General features: G+C 37.3%; 1 protein-coding gene across 3 annotated transcripts in view; it reads left to right on the plus strand.

Annotated features, from left to right (window-relative positions):
* Positions 1–25,040, plus strand: part of LOC121374097 (laminin subunit alpha-2-like) — a 163,110-nt gene that overhangs the window by 111,501 nt on the left and 26,569 nt on the right. For all 3 annotated transcript variants that reach the window (XM_041501019.1, XM_041501020.1, XM_041501022.1), the window contains 17 exons: positions 1,084–1,205; positions 3,197–3,314; positions 4,358–4,498; positions 5,445–5,572; positions 6,584–6,667; positions 7,046–7,239; positions 8,984–9,120; positions 9,552–9,653; positions 12,628–12,739; positions 14,195–14,351; positions 14,823–15,021; positions 15,496–15,612; positions 16,085–16,242; positions 16,758–16,896; positions 22,733–22,832; positions 23,661–23,777; positions 24,548–24,724. In XM_041501019.1, the coding sequence (XP_041356953.1) occupies positions 1,084–1,205; positions 3,197–3,314; positions 4,358–4,498; positions 5,445–5,572; positions 6,584–6,667; positions 7,046–7,239; positions 8,984–9,120; positions 9,552–9,653; positions 12,628–12,739; positions 14,195–14,351; positions 14,823–15,021; positions 15,496–15,612; positions 16,085–16,242; positions 16,758–16,896; positions 22,733–22,832; positions 23,661–23,777; positions 24,548–24,724 (2,302 nt within the window). The remainder of the gene's footprint in view (positions 1–1,083; positions 1,206–3,196; positions 3,315–4,357; positions 4,499–5,444; positions 5,573–6,583; positions 6,668–7,045; positions 7,240–8,983; positions 9,121–9,551; positions 9,654–12,627; positions 12,740–14,194; positions 14,352–14,822; positions 15,022–15,495; positions 15,613–16,084; positions 16,243–16,757; positions 16,897–22,732; positions 22,833–23,660; positions 23,778–24,547; positions 24,725–25,040) is intronic.

Below are 25,040 nucleotides of genomic sequence, written 5' to 3' on the forward strand. Positions count from 1 at the left end.
GCTCAAAATTATATTATTACACATTAACGTTATCGAATATTCCGAATACTAAAATGGCAACTTCATTTCACTTCAAACCTAAACTGGTCTGTTATCTATTTAAAGCCATTTATAACCACTCAAGAAATAAAATTAAGATGGTTCCAATATAAAATATACCGGCCTCAGTGGCGTCGTGGTTAGGCCATCATCTACAGGCTGATAGGTACTGGGTTCGGATCCCAGTCGAGGCATGGGATTTTTAATGCAGATACCGACTCCAAACCCTGAGTGAGTGCTCCACAAGGCTCAATGGGTAGGTGTAAACCACTTGCACCGACCAGTGATCAATAACTGGTTCAACAAAGGCCATGGTTTGTGCTATCCTGCCTGTGGGAAAACAATAACCAGTTGAAAAAAAAAAAAAAAAATGTTTATGTAGTGTGGTTAACTCCCAGTCAAACTGCATGCTACTTGTAGTACAATAGTATAATATACAAACAACCAGGAAAACAATATTAGATATGAAATGGCCATTTTATTAAAAACGACATAAAATGATAACAACGTAATACATACATGTCATAAGCACCTGACAATTACAGATGGTATTACATAAAGATTGTACATTTCTTACCTTGTCTCAGAGCTTCCTGACAAAAGTGACACTTATCAGCGACACTTCATCCCCTATCGTTATCAGTTCCACCAATCAGCAGACTTCATACGCTGTTAGCAGTTCCAGTTAAGACTAGGGAACAAGGCCCCAGCGTGTCGTAACCCATCTCATAAATATAATTGAAAACATGTGTTTAATTGACAATTTAATCACTTGGTGACCATCTTTCAAAAAACATATGAACATTTTAGATTTGTTCCATAGCATATTGACCAATCCAAAACTAATCTTAACCAATTTTGACAGAGGTCATTATCATGGTTTTTAAAAACACCAATCAGCCTTAAATGTATGATGCTCAGATATAAATCTTTTGAAGTTTTCATTGATTTTCAGTACTTATTCAGATCTTTCAATTTAAAAGAGAGAGAAATTAATTGTTAAATTCTTGTTTTTATGTATATATTATGTAATACCTATTTCAGGGTTTCTGGAGAATTCCTGGTCGCACAAGTCCTATAAGCCGAGGTTTGATGATGGTGGTTTTACAGAACGTGCAGTCTATTCTTGTGCGAGCCACAAACACAGGACATGCCACTTATGCAGAGTATGTCATAATTTTTTTCCATCAATTAATGATTTACAGTTTATTTTTGTGAACAAGAAATACATGATTTATTAATTTTGGTCTTATAACAGGTTTATAAAGTTGTTCTTTTTTGTTGCAAATCATTAAAATTCAAGACAATATCATAAATATAAATATATATATGTATATGTATATGTATATATATATATGTATATGTATATGTATATGTATATGTATATGTATATGTATATGTATATGTGTATATATATATATATATATATATATGTGTGTATATATATATATATATATATATATATATATATATATATATATATATATATATATATATATATATATATATATATATATATATATAATTTAAAAAATTCCGCGTTTATACGATTTCATCAATTTGATTGGTTGATGTCAAAGAAAAACTGAATGTTAACCTTTGATAAACCTCAGAAAATGGTGTCATTACGTAAAACAGGTCAGGAAGGGATGCTAGAAGCTGATTTATGTGTATTTTAACTAAATATGGTGCTTGTGCATACATTTTAGAAGAGGATGGGGTGGGGTGGGGTGGGGGGAGGCTAAACTGTGGCTAGCGAAATTTATAAGGGGTTAAGACATGCTTCCCCAGAAAAGTAGTGAAACGGAGAGAATATTTGCTTGAACAAGGGGAGGGTTCGACTGCTGTAACCCACCCTCTGCACAAGCTCCTGTCTTTGTAATTATATAAAATCTGTTTGTCATCTTTTTAAAATGAATTTTTCGATATACATCTGTCACAAACTGCATACAATTGCATAGTGTAGTGAAGGATTTTAAACTAAACACCTCAGAAAATGACATCATTACATAAAGCAGATAATGGGAAGAACATTAGAAACTGATTTATGAATTATATTTAGTTTTAACTTAATAAGTTGTGCTGTTTGTAATTATAAGAATTGTTCATAATTTTTTTGCGAATTTATCGATGTATAACAGTCACAAATTTAGTATAAAATCACGTGGTAATACACATGAACAATAATTAATACATAAATGCATAATTTGAATTATTTGCATAACTTTCACAAAAATGGAACATGATATTTTATACTATTATAGTATACAGTCAGACCTCATTACAACGACTGTCGTTACTACGACATTTACACCATCCGACCACAAATTGTCAGGAACAAACGTACACCGATATTATTCTGTTCATTACACCGAAATTCACACTTTCCGACACCGACAGCAAATTAGGAACAAACGTGCACCTAACGTCTAAAAACACCTCTTTACAATGACATTACATAATCACAAATGCCATAGTACGTTGGCAGTACACACAGCCATTTGGCACTCTTGATCTCATCGCGAGCTGACAGTCACATGATGTCTGAGTTACCGATGTTGGCTAACTCTATAGACATGTATTGCTTTTGAACATAAGCCTTTCGTCATTCAGTTAATGGATTAACTTCGAACAATCAAGTCTACTAGTTTTATGTCATTTTGTAAATGAAGTAGGTACCAATCGATTAGATTGACTGTGAATGCACTTTGATTAATAATAATATACTTAGTATTTAATGATGGTCTGTGATCCATCCCCGTCGGTGGAACCATTGGTCTATTTCTTATTCCAGCCAGTGCACCATGACTGGTATATTAAATGCTTTGGTATGTGTTATCCTGTCTGTAGGATGGTGCATATAAATGATCACTTGCTACTATTAACACCCAATAGCTGATGATTAATAAATCGATATAACGACAATTTTGATATAACAAAGTGACCCAGGGACGAACGTGGTTGTTGTAACGAGGTCTGACTGTACTACACTTACAAATAATATTTTCACGATTTTGTGAAATTTTAAGGTGGAAAAAATTCTATTTCTAAAATACATTTTCAATTTCTTGACAAAAATAATTTTAAAATAATCAAGATACATGTTGGTAGTTCAAGAATTCTGTCTTTTTAAGACCTGATTATTATTTGTTTGCAGGTTAGGCCCTATCAGTCTTCAGGTGGCTGAACCGCTGTCGCCAAACGGAACAGGTGATGTTGCCATGGGAATAGAGCAGTGTGTTTGTCCACCTCGGTACAGTGGACTCTCTTGTCAGGTGAATAACATGGCATACATTTCAAAACAATACAGGTGATGAGGAACCATCATGTATTAGTATTACAATTTTTAGTTTTAAGATCAGTTTTTAAAATGAAAATTTTAAAGGTTAAAATAAATTGGAGCATCTCAGTAGTAATCAAGGTTACTTTTATTTATAATCCTTGGTTGCCTGGGGTTGCGAACAGATTTGTAAATGTGTCCGTGGGAATATACCTTTGTGATTTGGAATCATGAAATTTACCATTGGTCTGTCATCTTGTATAAATCTGAATTACATTTTTAAATTGTAGGGAGAGGCCTTGATATACTAGGCATTTTGCCATATTGGCCAATCCCCAACCAGCATTATAATTGGGAATAAATATTGTTTAAACCACAAATTGGAGCAAATTTTTATTGACTATAAACTTTAAGTTATGTCTACTCACAGAGCTGGTTTGACACATGGCACTAACAACAGCTGATAGTATAGAAGGTGGTTCCATGTGCTTTGTAACAATGCCAGAAGTAACCACTGAAGAGGTTTGACTAATCCCTCAGCTAAAGCAGATGGGATCTGGCAAGTGTGTGACTTGGATGGCTATCGGGGAACATTCATGTTTGTCTTCACATTTACAAACAAACACACTGGATGGCACTCAAAAATTGGTATACATTCAAGAAATGGTTGATGTATACTTGAACTCATTATTAAATCTCAAGACATGTAATATTAATTTCTCAGAGTTGATTTAAAATCCTATAAACTTGCATCTTTTCTAGAATCATCAGTGGGCCCATTGGGCTATTTCTCATTCCAGCCAGCACACCACGACTGGTATATCAAAGGCCGTGGTATGTACTACCCTGTCTGTGGGATGGTGCATATAAAAGATCTCTTGTTGCTAATTGAAAAAAGTAGCCCATGAAGTGGCGACAGCGGGTTTCCTCTCAATATCTGTGTGGTCCTTAACCATATGTCTGATGCCATATAACCATAAATAAAATGTGTTGAGTGCATTGTTAAATAAAACATTTCCTTCCTTCTTTCTTTTCTAGAATCCAGCCCCTGGCTACTACAGGGAGAGGCGGAATGATACGACTGACATCACAACACCAGAGCGAGCTATCGGCGGAGTTCGGCCGTGTCAGTGCTATGATCATTCCAGCGACTGTCACTCAGAAACTGGCATATGTCAGGTAGAATTGTTTTCTTGTACTTTGTTAAAGCTGAGACAAGAGGTAGGCCAGTGATAAAGTGTGGTCGGTTTGGGATCGATCCCTTTTGGCTATTTCTCATTCCAGCCAGTGCACCATGACTGGTATATCAAAGGCCGTGGTATGTGCTATCCTGTGTGGGATGGTGCATATTAAAGATACCTTGCTACTAATGGAAAAATATAGCAGGTTTCCTCTCTAAGACTATATGTAGAAATTACCAAATGTTTGACATCCAATAGCTGATGATTAATATATCAATGTGCTCTAGTGGTGTGTGTTAAACAAAATAAATTCTATTTTTTGTTAAAGCCATGTAGAGAGCAAGACCATTTTTATACTCATTGCAAGTATTCAATATTGGCACAGGGAAAAGGCTAAAGCATTTGTGAATGTATTTCTGTTCTTAAAGGTTAACTTTATAATTTATGCATGAGTTGTTTATTTTAAAAACATTGATTAAAATTGCATCAAGATTGGAAGAAGAGCTATATATGCTTTTGCATTTTTAAGTTTTAATTTAGGCTAAAAAGGAAAAATGATTTTCTTCTTATCATTGAATGTTTTTTTAAATGATGCAATGATGCAACAAAAATACAAATATAGGTTATTTTACTATCTCACAAGCAACTGTCTTACATAATTTGATAGTTGGTTTCAATTCCAGTTATGAATTTATTTCATACATTGTTTCGAACTTGGTGGGAAAAATTGCCATATATGGTAATGAGAATTTAATATATTCCTTTCTTTTGTCTTATAACACAAATATAATACAGGTAGGTCTTTATGTTAAAGCACATTTTCCAGCACATTTTAGTGTGTCAGTGTGATTCAGTTGTTAAATTAATCATTATTGTTACAAACTTGAAGTTTAGAAGTTTTCTTTTTAAAAATAGTTTTGTATTGAACTTTATTTTAATGATAGAACTGTCAGCACAACACAACAGGCGTGCACTGTGAGCAGTGTCTGCCCGGGTATTTTGGTGTAGCCACGCGCGGCTCTCCCTGGGACTGTGCTCCCTGCCAGTGTCCACGTACTGAACCGTCTAACAAGTAAGTGTTGTAATTCACTCATTTCCACTATCAATATTTCATAATACGTAAAGAGCCTGGAGCCTAATTCACAAAGATCTTTTAAGGTAGGAATTCATGTGTACGTATTCTGCTCATGGTGCATAATCCGTATTAGAATGATCATAGAAGAGTTTGGGAATTAACGCATCACACATCACGCATTGCATACATATGGAAGTGTTTCATTTGATTTCCATGTAAACTGTTATTTACGCACCATGCACTATGTACACATGGATTCCTCACTTTAGGTTCTCTTAAGCAACATCACATCATCTTTGCAAGTCTTCTTGTATTGAACTGCGATATTGTAAAGTCGGTTCAGTTAATTAGGCTCTGGTCTGTGGATTGGTACTTTTTGTTTTTGCTTTTACTATTGTATCAGTTGTAAGTGCAGGATTCAGATCAGTAATTGAGTGTTATAGGTAGGTGAAATCAGTATGAGCTGTCACTATGATAACAATGAAATTGAAATAATTTGTTAGTTCATTTGTTTCATTTGACTTTTGTAGAGTGTGGGATGTGACTCTGCGGTTTAGAACACTCCCCTGCAGTGTGATGACTTCTTCAATTGATTACCCTCAGTGCATTTTGGGTTTTTTGGTTGTTCTGACCAGTGCCACCTGACTGATACATCACAGGTCATGGGATGTATTGTGCTGTCTGGGAAAGTGCAAGTGAAACATCCCTTGTTGCACTGAGGTGTTGTTAATCGTAAATTCATGAAGTATAAAAGTGTTCAACTCCATGAAGGATTTTTTTCAGAAGATATAAAAACTATATAATTTCCAAAGTATGAATTAGTTTATTGCATTTGCATCATGAAAAAAAGACATACATTGTGGAGTTGGGTCATTGTTCAACCCAGTGATAAACATTAGAGGTCAATAGAATACAAAACAAGTAAAACATAGTTACAAAATATGTGGTTTGATTGTAATCCTTGACATTTGCATGTTCATTCAGGTTAATTTTTTTGTTTCCATACAGTTTTAGCCCGACCTGTGTGGATATGCGTGGTGTCCTGGTCTGTACGAACTGTTCTGAGGGTTATGCTGGTCGAAGATGTGAGAGGTATGATGGAGCTACATTCTAGAATTCTTTATATTTCACACAATTAATTGCATTCTCTAGACTTGGGTTTTGCCCGTCTGATACATCAAAGGCTATGGTATGTACTGTTCTGACTCTCAGAAGGTCCTGACTATTGTAAAGAACTTACTGCTTTATTGTTAGGAATAGTTTATGTGGTGGCAACATGTTTCCTCTCTTTGTTGACAAGGTTTTCAAATATCCATTTGCTAAAAACTAAATCACCAAAGTGTGAAATGTCCTGAGGTGTTATTAACCAAACATTCCTTTACTTTCCAATCCTTTACACACTGTATTACACTAGTGAGGTTTAATAACTTAATCTACATCTGAATGCTACATTTCTTTCCTTCTGTTTAGATGTGCTCCTGGTTACTGGGGCAACCCATTGGAGGTTGGGAACACGTGCAAGCCATGTGACTGCAACAAGGAAGGTTCTACTGACGAGAACTGTGACGTGCACACCGGCCGCTGCGACTGTCTGCCGGGTATTCAGGGCTTGAAGTGTGATGCCTGCGGCCCCGGACATGCCGTCCTGAATGGCTCCTGCATCTGTATGTTGCATCTTGGCATTATCACAGTTTACGCTGTCACTCGGCAAATTTACAAAATTATGCAAATTAAGGTTAAATTTGACAATTATATTTCATTATTATGCAATTTACCAAAGAGCTAATTAAATAAAATATTTCTGGGGCAATAAACTATTTATTAAGAAAGAAGAAGAAAAACAAACTAATTAAAAAATTGTGTGTCTTTGGCCATTTTTCTTGGTCAAGCTAATTAAAACATGAATTTGACTGCAGATTTTAAAAATCAAATTTGTCAAATTGGTAATATACTTTTAGGAGTCCAGCATAAACCCTGCAATATAGGACATAATAATGCATCATCATGAGGGTATTAATTACAAAAATTATAAATTAATCTTGGTCTGAAAATGTTTTTATAATGAATAGACTGGTGTTGAGACGTAAATATTACTTGAAAATTTCAAATACTTTTGTTCATGGATCTCATCAAATGTAAATTTAGGATATATATCTATGTTAAAATATTTTTGAGTATAACAATTTGTAATAAAATGCTAATATGGTTTAAATACATAGAATGTATGGCATTTATTAACTTGTTCCCATTTAATTATAAATTTATTGTTTTTGTTAAATTTTAGGCATATACTTAGCATTGAAACTGGAGTTATATATACTGTTGTAAAAAGCAATAATGATACATATATTTTTACTCCGTTAATGCAATCTACAAATTAACTGCAGCAAGGATCTACTGGTAAAACCTTTGTTGGTGCATTGTTTTTGACAGTTTGTTTAAAACTAGATTTTGATTTGACTGGAACTCTCTTATTTATTAGAAGCATGTGAAGTGTGTGATTGATTTCGGATGATTTTCCAATTCTTTATATTGAACTATGTTGCTTATTAGAATAACTGTTATGTTTCTGGACAATACTTCTTGGTTTTGATCATGTTTGCTTCATTTTTCTTTCTTTATTCTTAATTTCAATTCTGTTCCCTAGATTACCAAAATGCATTATTATTTGGCTTTGTAATAGAATTGCTCTTTCCCTGAAACTCTTCATCGGTCAGTTTAAAATCTATCCTAGAAGCAGTTATGATTCTTCCAAAAGCAGCCGATTTTATAGTTTTGCATGTAGGTTGTTTTTCTTGTTTGTGTCTTGAAACACCCATGCATAGCCTTATATTGCCCTTTACTAGCATCTACAAGATGACTGTCATAAGTCTGTATGGACACTATATCTCCATCCATGTTTAAGGCAATATTTCTAGTACTAAGTTTTTCATGCAAGTTTCTTGCAAATGGACAAATGTTTTTCGTTGGCAGAACATTATTTCAATACTATTTATATTGATAGAGTTGAGTATTATACTACATTAATACTTTATATTTTGATTGATCAATATGCTCTAGTGGTGTTGTTAAACAAAGCAAACAAACTTATATTTTGATTGAAAACATTATATACATAGTTATAACCATCTTCCATCTGTACAAAAAAGATGAAAAAAGCTACAACCAACTCAGTCTGTTGAGCTTTATTGCATAATTCAATGAGTAAATCATTAATGCACATTGATGCAGATCTAAACTTAAAATATGAAAAGTATTATTAAAGTATAAAAAGTATTTAATCCACCATGTTTATTTTCCATAAGGCTGTATTTATTTTTATTATATTGCTACATTCCTATTGGTTAACTTACGTGTTACCATGTAAATAACATGGGTTTATCTCATTGATTGTGTTTTGTTGTTTAGCTTGCTACGATGGCTGCACTGGTATTCTGCTGGAGGACTTGACTAACATGAATGCCTCAGTTATAAATCTCAACATCACCGCCCCTCTTCCCTGGAGACCACTCAGATATTTACACAACCAAACTATTGAATTATGGGTAAGATAGATTCGTTACCATTCGCAAAGTCTGGTTCTAAAATCATGTTATTGCCGATTCTTCTATTATTACCATACCACAACATGCCATATCACAGTTTACCATGCTATGCCACACCATATCACACCATACCACACCATACCATGCCACACAATGTCACACCATGTTATGTCATACCATACCACATCCTAGTTCATCATGCCATGCCATACCATGTCACACCATACCACATCCCAGTTCACTATGTCATGTCACTCCATGTTAAACCATGCAATGTCACACCACACCACACCACTCCACTCCACTCCACACCGTACCACATTACATTTCACCACACCAGACATGCCACACCACAGTACACCAAAGCACACTATACTACTTACATGTTTACTTGTTGTGTCTGCTATAAGAGGAATATGAATGTATTTCAGGAAAGAATGAATTCTTCCAAGGGAGCTCGTAGTGGTGATTTAGCCGACTTCAGGAATGAAACCAATTTCCTACAAGAAGTGGCTGAAAGGCTCATCAAGAGGGTAAAGCAATTATTTAAATTATTACAGGATAATTATCTTGATGTATTACACTGAAAATATCTGAGTGTATTACACTGGGTCATGTAGATATATACTGTAGAACATGAAAGTTTTGGGAACAACAAAGTATTGCAAAAATTGTGAACAACTAATCATCGCAGTACTTTATACACGCAATAATATAGCGACTTTACTAACAAATAGAACAACCAAATTTGTTTAACTACATTGATTTATTGCATTCAATGAACAAAACGAAACAAAAATCATTGTCAATCACCATGTGTAATTAGCAAACACTAATGTTTATTTTTCCGAGTAAAGTTCACACCACTGCAAGCAGACCTGATGATCACCAGCCACGCGTAACGGTTTCTTTGTCTTTCGATAACTTGTCAATGCATGCCACAATCCACCGGGCGTGAAACGGTTTGATCAACATGCTTGTAGGTGTCTTCTTTTATGTTCTTGGCCACAATGTCAGCATACCACTTGGTAAATTTTTCCTTGATTGCTAATTTAAACTCTGCATTCACCGATAAATCCATGGGCTGCAGCTCACCGGTGCAGTTAGCCGGGACAAATCGCACTTCAAAGGACCGTTTTTGTAGCAGGTCTAAAAATGATTGACATCTATGGGCTGAAAATATATCGAAGATTGCCAATGATTTCTGTCATGCTGGAAGTCTGAGTTCTTTCTTCACCCTTTTGGCGTATGAAACCAGCACATTGTCAACGTAGTCCAGCATCGTCTGCTCGTTGCTCCAGTGATTGGCCGAATGTGTCACGTGCCAATCGTCGGGGAACTTGTAGGTTGGGTGGCATCGGTTGGTTACACCTTTGTATATTATCTGAGGGGGTAACAGGTTGCCATTAGCCGAACTTCCCAGTAACATCGTGATCTCGCGTTTGTCATCTATACCCACAATGGCAACTTGTTTTGCTCCCTTTTCTGCCAATGTCCAGTTGGAAATGGGTACAAGTTTGATGCCTGTTTGATCAAAATTTATTACCAACTTGGTGGGAATGTGGTTGTCTGCACTGTTTTCCCTACCATCGCGATGTACTCTTCTTTCTGTGTGTCGAAGTCAGCTGGTAACTTTCATGCCGCTTTTGTACCCTTTCATTTCACAAAACCAAGTCTTCGTAAAAATTAATCAGACCAGACTTTAGTCCAAGAGATGGGTCCCCCCATGTTCTTCAAGGAGGGATCGATTTTCATGTAATACTATGCCTCGGGCCGTTGCCAAGACAATGTTCCTGTTGATTATGCCTCCGGCAATACGAATAGCCGTCACGTGTTCTTTCACCAGTTTGTCCAACTCTCCCAATAATAAAGGTCTTCCCATCTGTTTGTGTGACAGTGTCGTCAACTCGGTTGTCTTGTCTGCTTTCTTGGCTGTCAGGTAGGCTTTCTTCATGAACCTAACAGAACTCTCACCGAGGCTAATGTCTAGCACACTGCTAAAATGTTTGGCGGCTCGGGTGCAGCCATTTTCCGTGGCGTACTTAGCAATTTTCACTCTGGTTCCAGGTGAAAAATGGTTGTTATCATGCTTTCGTTTGACTCCACGTTTAGTTGTGATCTTATTTGGTGGTGTTGTCAGTGATTCTTCTATAGTCTTGTTGTCAGTGATTTTTCTATAGTCTTGTTGACAGCAGTCATTCTGGCAGCTGTTTCAGGAGTCGATGGCGTGGACAGGCCTGGTAAACCAACGGTGCATCGCTTCTCGATGGTTACAAATTTCAACATTTTATTTTGGTATAATTATGATATGACGTTAACAGTTTACATCTGCCTGCTATAAAGACCCATTTAAAAATGAATACTAGTACATGTACATGACATTTGAGTTACTTCAGTCATACTGAGTGTATAATGCACATCTCATACCTGCATACTGGTCTCTAAATGTAAGCTATGGCTATTAATTAAAACAACACAACATGCTACACACGGCGTGCAAGCACTGTTCAATGCTGACATTTGAGTTACTTCAGTCATACTGAGTGTATAATGCACATCTCATACCTGCATACTGGTCTCTAAATGTAAGCTATGGCTATTAATTAAAACAACACAACATGCCACACACGGCGTGCAAGCACTGTTCAATGCTGACATTTGAGTTACTTCAGTCATACTGAGTGTATAATGCACATCTCATACCTGCATACTGGTCTCTAAATGTAAGCTATGGCTATTAATTAAAACAACACGACATGCCACACACGGCGTGCAAGCGCTGTTCAACGCTGACATTTGAGTTACTTCAGTCATACTGAGTGTATAATGCACATCTCATACCTGCATACTGGTCTCTAAATGTAAGTTATGGCTATTAATTAAAACAACACAACATGTTTATTGTCTTTGAGTACCAGCTAAGGTTGCAATACTTTTTGTGTAAGCTACATCTGATGTCGCAATACTTTCTACACGCAGTTTGGGCTACTGTTGGCATATCGCAATACATTAATGGTGCAGTACATAATGGATCTACAGTATATCTGTGTTGATGAGGTTTTCCATTATACATTTAAATAATATGGAACTCGCTTAATGTACAGCAAATATATAAGATTTGCTCAAGTAGTCATCTGTTAAGTAGCCATATGGGGCCTGAATCACAAGCTCTCTTAAGCTCACTTAATCTCGCATCACATCATTGGTGCATGTCTTTTTGTGTTGTACGGCGAGATCGCAAAGTTGCAAGAGTTTAGTGAATTAGATCCCTGTCTTTTAAATTGGATAATATAGTACAAACAAATTAATATAATTTGTTGAATAATAAAGTGTAACCTAGATTATTATGTTAAATTATTTAACTTTGAAATGTTGTGAGCAGTCAGTGTAGTGGAGTCTTTGCATCAGTGTCAAAGTTATTAAATTATGGAAATTAATTAATTTTATTTTACCTTCTTTTACCAGTGCATTATATATTATATCATTAGCTGTTATAATTTATTTCAGTCTGAAGAGACAACCGCATTGGTAGATGTACTGGATCGAAATGCAACAGTTCTGTTTAAAAATTCTACTGACTTGGAAGATGAAATTGTCAAACTGTTTGCGGATATAAAAGGTTTGTTCTATGGTGATTGTTAACAAAAGGAATGAGTGAAAAATAATTTTTGTCTGCACATCTGTGCTTAAATGCATTTGTATGCCATGTACATGTACACACAATCAAACACGCACAAAGGTATACACACACATTGTCATATATATGTTTTGTACAACACTGTCATGCCATATATTTTGTACAACACTGTCATGTCATATATTTTGTACTACACTGTCATGTCATATGTTTTGTACTACACTGTCATGTCATATATTTTGTACTACACTGTCATGTCATATGTTTTGTACAACACTGTCATGCCATATGTTTTGTATAGCACTGTCATGTCATATATTTTGTACTACACTGTCATATCATATGTTTTGTACAACACTGTCATGCCATATGTTTTGTATAGCACTGTCATGTCATATATTTTGAACTACACTGACAGGTCATGTTTTATGTAACATTGTCATACTATAAGTTTTGTACAACACTTTTATTTGATATGTTTTGTACAACAGTCATGTCATGTTTTGTACAGCACTGTCATTTCATGTTTTGTACTACTGTCATGTCATATGTTTTGTACTACACTGTCATGTCATATGTTTTGTACAACACTGTCATGTCATGTTTTGTATAACACTGTCATGCCATATGTTTTGTATAGCACTGTCATGCCATATGTTTTGTAATGCACTGTCATGTCATATATTTTGTACAACACTGACAGGTCATGTTTTATATAACACTGTTATACTATGAGTTTTGTACAACACTGTTACTTGATATGTTTTTGAACAACAGTCATGTCATATTTAGTACTGCACTATCATTTCATGTTGTGTACAACAGTGTCATATCATTATTTTTGGTACTACACTGTCATGTCATTATTTTTGGTACTACACTGTCATGTCATATGTTTTGTACAACACTGTCATGCCATATGTTTTGTATAGCACTGTCATGTCATATATTTTGAACAACACTGACAGGTCATGTTTTATGTAGCACTGTCATACTATAAGTTTTGTACAACAGTCATATCATGTTTTGTACAGCACTGTCATTTCATGTTTTGTACTAGACTGTCATGTCATATGTTTTGTACAAAACTGTCATGCCATATGTTTTGTATAGCACTGTCATGTCATATATTTTGTACAACACTGACAGGTCATGTTTTATGTAACACTGTTATACTATGAGTTTTGTACAACACTGTTACTTGATATGTTTTTGAACAACAGTCATGTCATATTTAGTACTGCACTGTCATTTCATGTTGTGTACAACAGTGTCATGTCATTATTTTTGGTACTACACTGTCATGTCATTAGTTTTGGTACTACACTGTCATGTCATATGTTTTGTACAACACTGTCATGCCATATGTTTTGTACAACACTGTCATGTCATATGTTTTGTACAACACTGTCATGTAATAATCTCTGTATACTTCAGATGACACTGAGAAACTGGAGAGTCTTGTTGAGAAATTGTTTTACAATCAGTCAGGAGTTAACATCACAGCAGCATTCCAGGAGGCTAAACACATACTGGATGAAATTCTCGGCAGAGATTTCTCACCCATAGATGCAGAAATTTATAATGAAAACAGGTAAAGTGCAAGACCATTGGTTAGTTAACATATTTTAAAAGCAAGATTTAAGGTAATTTTCAGTGTTAGTATGCAGTTTGAAACAAATTAGATTTATTATAAACTTAACAGCCCTCATTTATTTTAAACCTTAAAGCATCAAATCCAAATTCATTTTGTTGTTTGCCAATTTTACTTTATATATTTAATATCTTGAAACTCTTGTTAATATATGAGCTAAAAATGTTTTATCCACAGAAAAGGGGTACTGCATTAACAAATAAGAAATTAAGAATGACAATAACTGTATAATAAGAAACATTATTTCAAAATATTTTTCAGAAATAAATTATATTTGTGTGAATACAAATTGCAAACATGTTTTTAAAATTTCATTAAAAATCATATTTGGATTATAAACTGTATTTAACAGCTTTACATGACTTACCCAACTGTTTTTGTTCTTGAACTGTCCTGTTCACTATTGTTTAGGTTGGCTGAGAAACTGTCAGAGAGAATACAAAAGCTTTGGATGATGAACTTGAACACAAGTGGGGTGATAGCCAAACTTGCTGATGCTCAAAAGAGACTTCAAGACTTGCACGATTTAGCTAAAACTGCCAAAGAAAAGTCGGAACAAGTAATCAGTGAGGAGGTTCTGAAATATGGTGCAAAGTTGGCTATCGTTGAAGTAAGGAAAACCATTATAAACTGTGATGTTTTTTTAGATATATCAGTTTAAATGAAAACATTCTTTAACATGATTAAAAAATAGCTGTAGTGGAAGTAAGGAAAACCATTATAAAATTTAGTGTCTTTATGGTTTTGAATGAAAATATTCTCTGATATGGTGCAAAGTAAGGAAATCCATTATTAACTATGGTGTCTTTTTATGTTCATTAACTGGTATTAAAAGACACCATTATAGTTAATAATGGCTTTCCTTACTTCCACTTTAGTTATATTTGTTTGAGTAAAAAGTATGGTGGAAGTAAAAAATAACATCAGTCTAGATATTTTTCTTTCTTTTAAATAAGCAATAATACTTTACTTAGATAATGATTATTGTAACAATTTAATTAAATAGTTCATTTTCACGAGCATTTGTTACTGCATGTAAACATAACCTGATATGTTTTCATCACATTTTTCTTCTTCTATTCAGGATTTGTTGGCAGAAATTTCCACAATCAAGGAAGACACATCGGAACTCCTGAAAGATGGGACATATTATATATCAGAAGCCAGGGATCTCCTCGACAGACTTCTGGAAAATCTTCTGGTATGATTTGTTTATTTCTTTAGATGATAAAAATAAATCTGTTTAAAACCACAAAATGTTGTCAGCATTTATTCACTTTTACCATACAGAATAAATATTACGTCAGTACACCTACATAAATTTAGCATTGAATATCTTATATCAAATAGGAGTGGTATGTTCAAAAATAAAAGATTAACAGAATCATTTCTGTTCCACACATAATTTGTTTTAAGTTTTTAAAAGGTTGTTTCAACCAGTGCATCACAACTGGTCAAAGGCCGTGGTATGTGCTTTCCTGTTTGTGGGAAAGTGCATATAAAAGATCCCTTGCTGCATTAGATGACTACATGTCAAATTTACCAAATGTTCAACATACAGTGATCAATGTGCTCTAGTGGTGTTGTTAAACAAAACAAACTTTAACTTTTTAAAAGGAAACAAATCTTAATGTTAAATCAACATTTGAAATTAAATGTTTGTCTTGTTTCAGACAATAGGACGAGAATATTCTACCCTTGAAGCAGTAACTGACAGACTGATGGCCATATTTAATGACATGCAGAGAAAACTGCCGAGGTCGAAGCAGTTAACTAAGGACGCGTGGAGACATGCTAGGGAGCTGCAGAAATACGCTCAAGATTTAGACGCGTAAGTTACTAGAAAAAAAAAGAGTAGAAATTAGTCTATATTTACATCTAAAAGTCTTATTACTCATCATTTTAATAATATATCTTTACACTTAGGTAGTTGCTTATATCAGTTATGATACTCTGAGAGAAGAAACCCACTGCTAAGGCATAGGCTAGCCTTTCAGTGAGGATCACATTTAAAATGATTTTTCATTTGTGGAACATTATCTACAACCGGTAACTTTTTCATTCTTGTTTTATTCTTTAAATGTATCTTTCTTTTGTATTCATTCTTTATTTTATCTTTTATTTTATTATTTTTTCTTTCTTTCTTTCATTCTGTATTTTTTTGAAATTTTGTATACATTAATAAAAAAAACATCTTATATAAAGTTACCAAATATTTGCATGTAAGATGTGCCAAAAAGAATAAAGAACAATATATTTTAATTTACCTTTGGTCATAACCAAACTTTTTACTTTATTAGTGGATTGCATGTGTACTGAATCACATGATTTCTGTTTCTCTTTCAGTCTGTTTGTGAAGACACGGGCCGATGCAGAAGCACCTATAAAAGCAGCAAAGGTTTACCAGAATATTGTCGATGCCATCAATCAAGCTGAAAAGGCTGCCAAGAATGCATTGAAAACTTCAAAGGAATCTGTCAAAATTGTATGTTAATATTTTTCTATTCTATATTCTAAACAGTATATTTCTATTACATTTTAAAAATTACCTACCACCATTCATCATGGACACTTTGTTAACTAATAACTAATGTTTTTTCTTCAGTCATTCATTCCTTTGTGTCATTTCACAAGCTTTCTGTTATATTAATAACGATGATAATGATAACAGTTTTTAATTTTTTTATTTAGTGAAAATAACTTAATAAAATTAATCATAGTCTGTTTCCCCTGAAGCCTTCTTAATAATAATAATAATAATAAGCAACATATTGGCACAAACATAATATTGAATAATTAAATTTCCATTACATTCATTGCAACATATGGTCCAGATGTAACAATGGGATAGTCTTACTCAACTTACCGTACTAGCACAACAACAATGCTATATGACCCTGAGTTATAACCTCCACTGCAGAATTATCTCCCCTTGCTGGATGTATAACCTACACTCGCGTATGAGTAGACCGTATATCCTCGTTTTTTGATTCTGCAGTCCTCCATTGCAGTCGTGTTCGAGTTCTGTAGTAAAAATGTTTGTCAAATTGTCAAATTGTTTATTAATTTGTAATTTTGTTTTACTCTGTCATACGAGGTCTTTTGGGTAATTTACATAGGGGGTTAATGTCTGACACGGCTTCCTCGGGCTCCAACCGGTTGGTTGTGTGTGCCGAGGGGGGTTGTCTTAAACGACTGCCCCAGTTTGATCAGCATTTGTTATGTCGGGCATGTCGTTCTTGTTGTTTTGAATGCCAGTGTCATATCTGTGTAAATTGGTCCCCCTCCACGTGGGGGAAGGCTAAGAAGCTGTCAAAAGATGTAGAGCGAAAGAGGATGATTAGACATGAACGGGACGGGCGGAGCACAGTGGCAACCTCCGGGGTCGTGCTCCATACCGATTTGCCGGCGGTCGGCAAGTCAGTGTCCAGTTCAAAGAGCTCGCGGACTAGTGGTAGGCGCAAGGGCACCTCCTCGTCTGTTCGCCATCTTCATGGTGATACCAGTAAACCCGAAGCGCGGAGGGGGCGCTGTTGCTCCCTGTTTCGGCTGAAGCAGGAAAGGTTTCTTCCAGGTTGGGCTCCGTTCGACCTGGGGATTTGCTTTTCCCTCCGTCGGTGGAGGCGGCGCCGGTTACGGTTGTAACGGGGGCGTCAGTCGGAGGGAGTGCAGTCGTGGCAGGAACGACTGTGTCTCTCAGTTCCGACTCCCATCTTGCTGATGGGGGCAGGGTTATTTGTCCTGTGGAGGGGTCGATTAGCTCTAGAATGAAGTCCACTTCGCGGCGCCGTTTGGCTCACTAGATTTCTGGTGCAGGGTTGGTCGTGGCGTCCGAGGGCGCCGTTTCGGCCAACGCGGGGGACTATGTTTCTCTTTTTTAGAATTTCATGGCCTGGCTAGGGGAATCGCCTCCACCAGTCCCTCCACCGCCGGGGTTTCCAGCGAGACCGGGGTTGGACCAGTTTGCAGATTCGGCCAGTCTGCATCGTCCTGCCCATGCAGTTTCGTTTCCGTTACGGTCAGCACATGGCGCGTCGTTTGAAAAAATATCTTCTTCGGAAGACGATTTTCCCTCCGAATCAGTGTATGGTTCGGGGGAAGGGTCGGCACCAGGTTCGGTGCTTGACGAGATTCCCAATTTGGCCAATGGTACGCCACACTGCGATTATGATTACCAGGCAGTTCTTGGTTTTGTACGGGAACAGGTCCGACTGGTGTGCACGGATGCAATTCCGTAGGAGGAGGCTGTTCAGTTCAAGGGTGTTTCGTTTGGAAACCGGCCTTTAGCGACGGACGCTCCGCGGCAGGATTTCGGCTTGCCGTTAGCGCACGAGGTGCATGAATCTCTTGCGAAGATTGATGCTTTGACTGCGGGTAGCGATCGTATTTTGGGGGCGGTGGTTGAAGAGTTTCCGGCAGCGTTAGCTACCGGGATTGCGCCATTTTGTTCAAAGTTGGTGCAAACTGCCAGATCTGGACCCATGGGTTTTGTCGGTTGTCCGCAACGGATACAGAATTCCGTTTTCTTCACCCCCTCCACTGACGTCCTCCCCCCGGTTACCTGCAGTACCGCCTGTCGACAAACGAGTACTGGTGGAGAAGATGGTTGTCGAGTTTCTCGACAAGAAAGCCATCCAGGAGGTAGATTTGGGCACTCCGGGATTTTATTCCCATCTGTTCTTCGCCCAGAAGAAGAATGGCGAGTGGCGACCAATTCTAAACCTGAAGCCGCTGAATTATTTCGTCGTTATTCCATCTATGAAGATGGAGACGGTTCAGTCTGTTCGTGCTTTGCTTCAGGTGGGGGAATGGGCGGCGTCCATCGATTTGAAGGACGCTTACCTGCATGTTCCAATCCATCGGGATTTTTGGAAGTACTTGCGGTTCCTCTACGACGGCAGAGCTTACGAGTTTCAAGTTCTGCTGTTCGGATTGGCCACAAGCCCTCACGTCTTTACTCGGGTAGTAAAGGCAGTGGTGGGGCGTGTACATCTGTTGGGTATACGGATGCACAATTACCTGGACGATTGGTTAATTCTGGCGGCATCACAGACGGCATGTCTCGTGGGCGTGGAGTTCGTGATCGACATGATTCTCCGATTGGGGTTTATTCCCAATTGGGTCAAGTCGGAATTAGTGCCAATGCAGGTTTTCAACCTTGTAGAGGCGTCCGACGGATTCGCGACTTCACAATTTCAAGACGTTGGCGCAACGTCTTCTGGTGGAACAAAGTGCGTCGGTGCACACGCTCCATGTGTTGGTAGGCCATCTCGAATCGCTGGCGGCGCTGAATGTGCGGTTCAGATGGTTCAAGAGACCGCTTCAATGGCATTTGTCCCGAGTGTGGGATGGTCTCAGCTGGGATTTGGTGATACCATTGGGGCCTGTTTACCGATGCTTCCCTCGAGGGGTTCGGTGCACACCTTCAGAGAGGAGTCGTCACATCAACCTGTTTGGAAATGAAAGCAGTGCGTCACGCTTGTCTCCATTTCAGGACTGTTATTCGACATCGTCGAATTTTGTTGAGGTCGGACAACACGTCGGTTGTTGCGTACCTCAATCGGTGGGGAGGCACCAAATCCCTGTCATTAAGTCTTGGAATGGTGCGACGATTGGGGAGTGGTGTTATCGGCCAAACACATTCCTTCGTCCGTGAACGTCTTAGCAGACGCTTTGAGTCGTCGTTCCCCGGTTCAGACAGAGTGGATGTTGCACCGGACGGTGGCTTATCAAGTTCTTTAGTTGTGGGGGAGTCCTCAACTCGATATGTTTGCCACTCGCCTGAACAGTCAGTTGCCAGTGTTTGTATCACCAGTACCAGACCCACTGGCACTGGAGTACGATGCATTGAGCATGGACTGGACGGGACTGAATTATACACCTTTTCCCCTCCGGTTCTGCTTGGCAAGGTTCTGGCAAAGATAAGACAGCAACCTTGTTGTGTCACGCTCGTAGCCCCGAGTTGGGCAGCTCAAGCCTGGTTTCCTCCGTATCTGTCACTTTTAGTGCAGGAGCCGGTGCGGTTGCCGTTGATACCCGATCTGCTCAGTCAGAGACTGCGTCGGACTGTGGCATCCGAAGCCGGAGGTTTTCTGACTTCACACATGGCGGTTGTTGGGGTTTCCCTCCGAAACCGAGGCTTTTCTAAATGGGTTGCTGAGCTCGTCTCCTCGTAGAAGCGCCAGTCTACGGAGAGGGTCTACCAGTGTCACTGGCGCGCTTGGGTTCGTTGGGCGACTGAGAGGGACGTGGATCCCTTGTCGCCTGCTGTTAATGATTTAGCTGAGTACTTTCTGGCTCTTGTCCAAGAAAGACAGCTGAAGGTTCAAACAGTGAGAAGTCACCGGTCGTCCATTTTCACTACTCTGAGGCATTGTGGACGTCAAGATTTCTCAACGAATCTCGTGTTGCATGACTTGCTTAAGTCGTTGCAAAACACAGTTGAGAAGCCTTCCATTTTGCCTAAATGGAATGTTTTTCTGGTTCTGCATGCACTCAAAGGCAAGCCCTACGAGCCTTTGAAATTCGCCAGTCTTCGTCATTTGACGTGGAAAACTTTGTTTCTGGTCTCACTAGCGGCTTGCCATCGTATTAGTGAGATTCATGCTTTTTTGCATGATTTGGTGGATTACAATACGGACGAGTCAGTTACATTACGTACTGATCCTGTTTTCGTGGCTAAGAACCAGGTGCCACGGGAAGAGTTTCCTCCGATCATCATTCAGTGTTTATCTCGTACACTTTCTGCGGATAATTCTGATAGACTTCTTTGTCCGGTGCGGGCTTTGAAATTCTATTTGGAGCGTACTAAATCTCCGGCAAAACACTAAGAGACTGTTTATCTCTTTCACACACCAACCAGGAGACATTACGAAGAATGCTTCGTCGAGTTGGATTGCTGCAACCATCAAACTGGCAAATGAGAAGGCGAGTGATCATGTTCTGCGGAATTTCTCCGTTCGACCTCATGAGATTCGGGCGATTTCTGCTTCCCTTAATTTCCATGATTCTTTGGACATTTTCAAGGTCATGAGTGCGGGATTTTGGAAAGGTCGACACACGTTTGACCGGTTTTATTTCCGTGATATGGCTGTTGGTCCGGACGGAACTCGGTGGATTCAGTCAGTCATTGCAGGGCAGCAACTCATTTCGGTGCGCAGGGCCACGAGTAGGGGGCGACCCTTATTTCGTTTGGTCGCTAGCGGCAGTCTTTCTAGGAGATAGTTCTCCACCTCCTGTTTGGAGAGTGGGGGGTGGATGGTTGACTATCTGGGGCAGTCGAGTGTCTTTTACCATTACTTGGTGTGCGGGTTTCCTCACCTTGTTAACTTGGTTTACTTTTAATTGGGGTTGTAGTTCTTCAATTTAAAAGTCACTTTGACAATTTATACCTCGTATGATGTGGGTTGCTTTTTACCTGTATCATTACTTGAGATGAACACTATTGGTTGAATGGGTAAGTCCTCCTTGTTTTCTTACCTCCTCCCTTTAATGTTAAATTCTCGTGCTTTAACGGTGTTATATCACGTCTGTTATAGCATTATTGTTGTGCTAGTACGGTAAGTTGAATAAGACTATTAGAAAATTTGTTTCTAATTTTCATTATTATTCATACTTACCTAGTACTAGCACAACAACAACCGTTACCTCCCACCCGCCCCGAGTGAGGTCTTTTTTGATTCAGTCATTCCGGACTTTGAATCGATAACGATGATATACGGTCTACCCATGCGCGGGTGTAGGTTATACATCCGGCAAGGGGAGATAATTCTGCAGTGGAGGTTATAACTCAGGGTCATATAGCATTGTTGTTGTGCTAGTACTAGGTAAGTATGAATAATAATGAAAATTAGAAACAAATTTTCTAAGTTTATTCATTTTTCAATGAATGTAAAGTAAAAATTATGTCATCAGGGAACATTATATCTGATGATGTCATTTTATATGGGCAAGTTGTCTTTTTGAGCATTATTATTTATGGAGCAAAAACAATTCAAAATAAAGTATGAATTTTTAGTGTTATTATTTGTAAGTATGATTCAAATTTAATTACATGTATTGTTTGTTATTTCTTTTACATTCATCTGGGTATGAAAAAAAAAATCATTCGCAAACTTATGTGAGAACAGCTTCGCCAATTCAGTTTGCGGATGGGTTTTTTTGTAAAAGAAATAACAGACAATACTTAAATGATAAAAGATCTCAAACATATAGATGATATTGTTTTTGGCATGTCTCCATGGAGTCAGAAGACATATAGTTTAGGTTTGTGATACTCCAGATCACAACATAAAATAAATGTTGTCTTTTTATTTTTTTAGGCAATGATTGAAACACTGAAGAATGAAGTGGCAAATTCCATCAGTAGAAGCCGAGAATTGATGCGCAAAGCTAATCACACAATGGAACAGGGGGTTGGAGGTAAAACATTTGTTTAGCAGATTGTGAAGATTTATCAAATTGTTGAAATAACAGAGAAAAGTCTTGACAACATAAGAAAGAAAATTGATTACCATAATGAACACAGGAGCATATTGCTTATTTTATAGTCTTGTAAGGGGTAGCAAATATATTGCCCAAATGGATGGCGCTTCATTACCAATTTTCTCCAGTTTTGTTTCTGAAATTTTTTAGAATATTTGCCCAAATATCCCGTTGGTGTAGGTTGGGTGATGGACTGACATTTTCCCACTTAATACTATTTGTTCAAGATTAAAGTTATGTTAATAATTTTTTCTCTATTTCAGTATGTTTAATAAGGATCCATGCATCATATTTAGTGAAAACCTGCATGAGTTAATGTTATAAATTGTTTCAAATATGTCTGATGAGCAAACACAAGTTTGTGATGCTTGTAAACGAGTAACATAGTAGTTAACAGACACAAGTATAGTATTCTATTTCTTACATATCTTCAAAAACCAGGTTTAAAAAACAATTACATTCAGTTTCAGTGCATTGTTTGGCTTTCTGTATTATGTTTAACAAACTTTAATTAAATAACACAACTTACTTCATCTGAAAATTTGATTGACATTTATAGAATTAACGGATTGCTGAGCATCATGGCTAGGAACATGACTTCAATCTTGACTAAGGACTTGATGTCATTCGGGTGAACATGTACTGCACATGCAAGATTTTGTTTCGCACATATGTTCAATAAAATATTTTTTTTATTGCACGGTCAGAATTGTCTTTATTTCTATGGATATGTAATAAATATAATTCTTGTGTGTTTTCTTGCAGGTCTCAGTGCTGACCTGGTGTTCCTGGAGGGAGACCTCAATGCTGTAATGATGCAGCAGACTGATTCCAGAAACATGCTCAACATGATCAATGCAGACCTGGACCGCCTACCAACAGGTGGGACAATTCAGAATCTCTTTCATTTAGGTTCTAGGGTTTTATATGTAAAATATTACAGTTTATAAATTTATATTGTTTTTCTTAGAAATGCTGGATCCAACAGCAGAGGTCTATAAGTTTCATCACCACTTTCATGGAGATTTGCGCATGTTTGACTGAGTTATGGCCCCTGAACTTAGGAGATATGAAAATGTGTTTACCAGACAGTTGTTTTTGCAATGCCTCAAGATTTTGAGCTGTAATTGTATTAATAACTTTATCATGTTCGGTTACATATCAAGCTTGACATTCATGGCAATTTACCCAATTTTGACAAAGTTATAGCTCTTGAACTTAGGAGATAGGAAAATAAATTCCGATATTGTTTGGCAATGCCTCAACATATTGAACTGAAATTTTGTGTATAGCTTTATCGTGTTCTGTTACAGATCAAGTATAACTTCCATGGCGATTGACCCTCTTTTTTTTTTTTACATAGTTATGGTCCTTGAACTTAGGAGATACGAAACACAATTGGGCCCAGTAAGGGACATGTATTGCTTTAGCAGTACTCCCAGAATGCTTGTTTATAATAGTAGCCTATATGGCAGCTGTGGATTTCCTCTCTTTCTGTCATTCAAATATTAGATGCCAAATAGCCATAATTTAAATTATGCTGATGTGTCATTAGACAAATGTTTATTTCTTCCTTCGATTTTGCACATCTACTGTTTTGCTTCTTCTCTTAATCATAAGAATAAGACAAGTCTTGTTTTCTTTTTCTTTAGATTTGAGTAGTAAAATTGATCATGTTCTGAACCGTGTGTATTTGGTTAGTGAAAGAGCTAGCAATGTTTCTCTTGGTGTTGAGAGCATCATAGACAAGGTCCACGACCTGCAACCAAAGATTGAGGACATCAAACGCTTTGACCTTGACTCCATGATCTACCAGATCAGAGACTCCAGTAAGTAATCATTTCCATTTACTTAGAAGCACTAACGGAGCATAATATGGATCATTGTGACTACTTATGTGAAATGCAATTAGTCATAAGATTAATCTCTCTCAATGACTCATTGGGTTATTTTTCATTCTAACTAGTGCTTCACTGGGGTATCGAAGGTTGTGATACTTGCTATAGACACAAAACATTCCAGTATTAATCAGTTGATGGTGGTAGATCTGTAACCATTTTCTGTAGCAATTCTGAACAATAAAAGCATCAGCATATTCAATTTCATTTCTGCAGAAAGCAGTGATCAAAAGCTGTTTTGACAAGG

The sequence above is a fragment of the Gigantopelta aegis genome, chromosome 6, assembly GCF_016097555.1.
Source record: "Gigantopelta aegis isolate Gae_Host chromosome 6, Gae_host_genome, whole genome shotgun sequence".
In the NCBI taxonomy this organism is placed as follows: domain Eukaryota; kingdom Metazoa; phylum Mollusca; class Gastropoda; order Neomphalida; family Peltospiridae; genus Gigantopelta; species Gigantopelta aegis.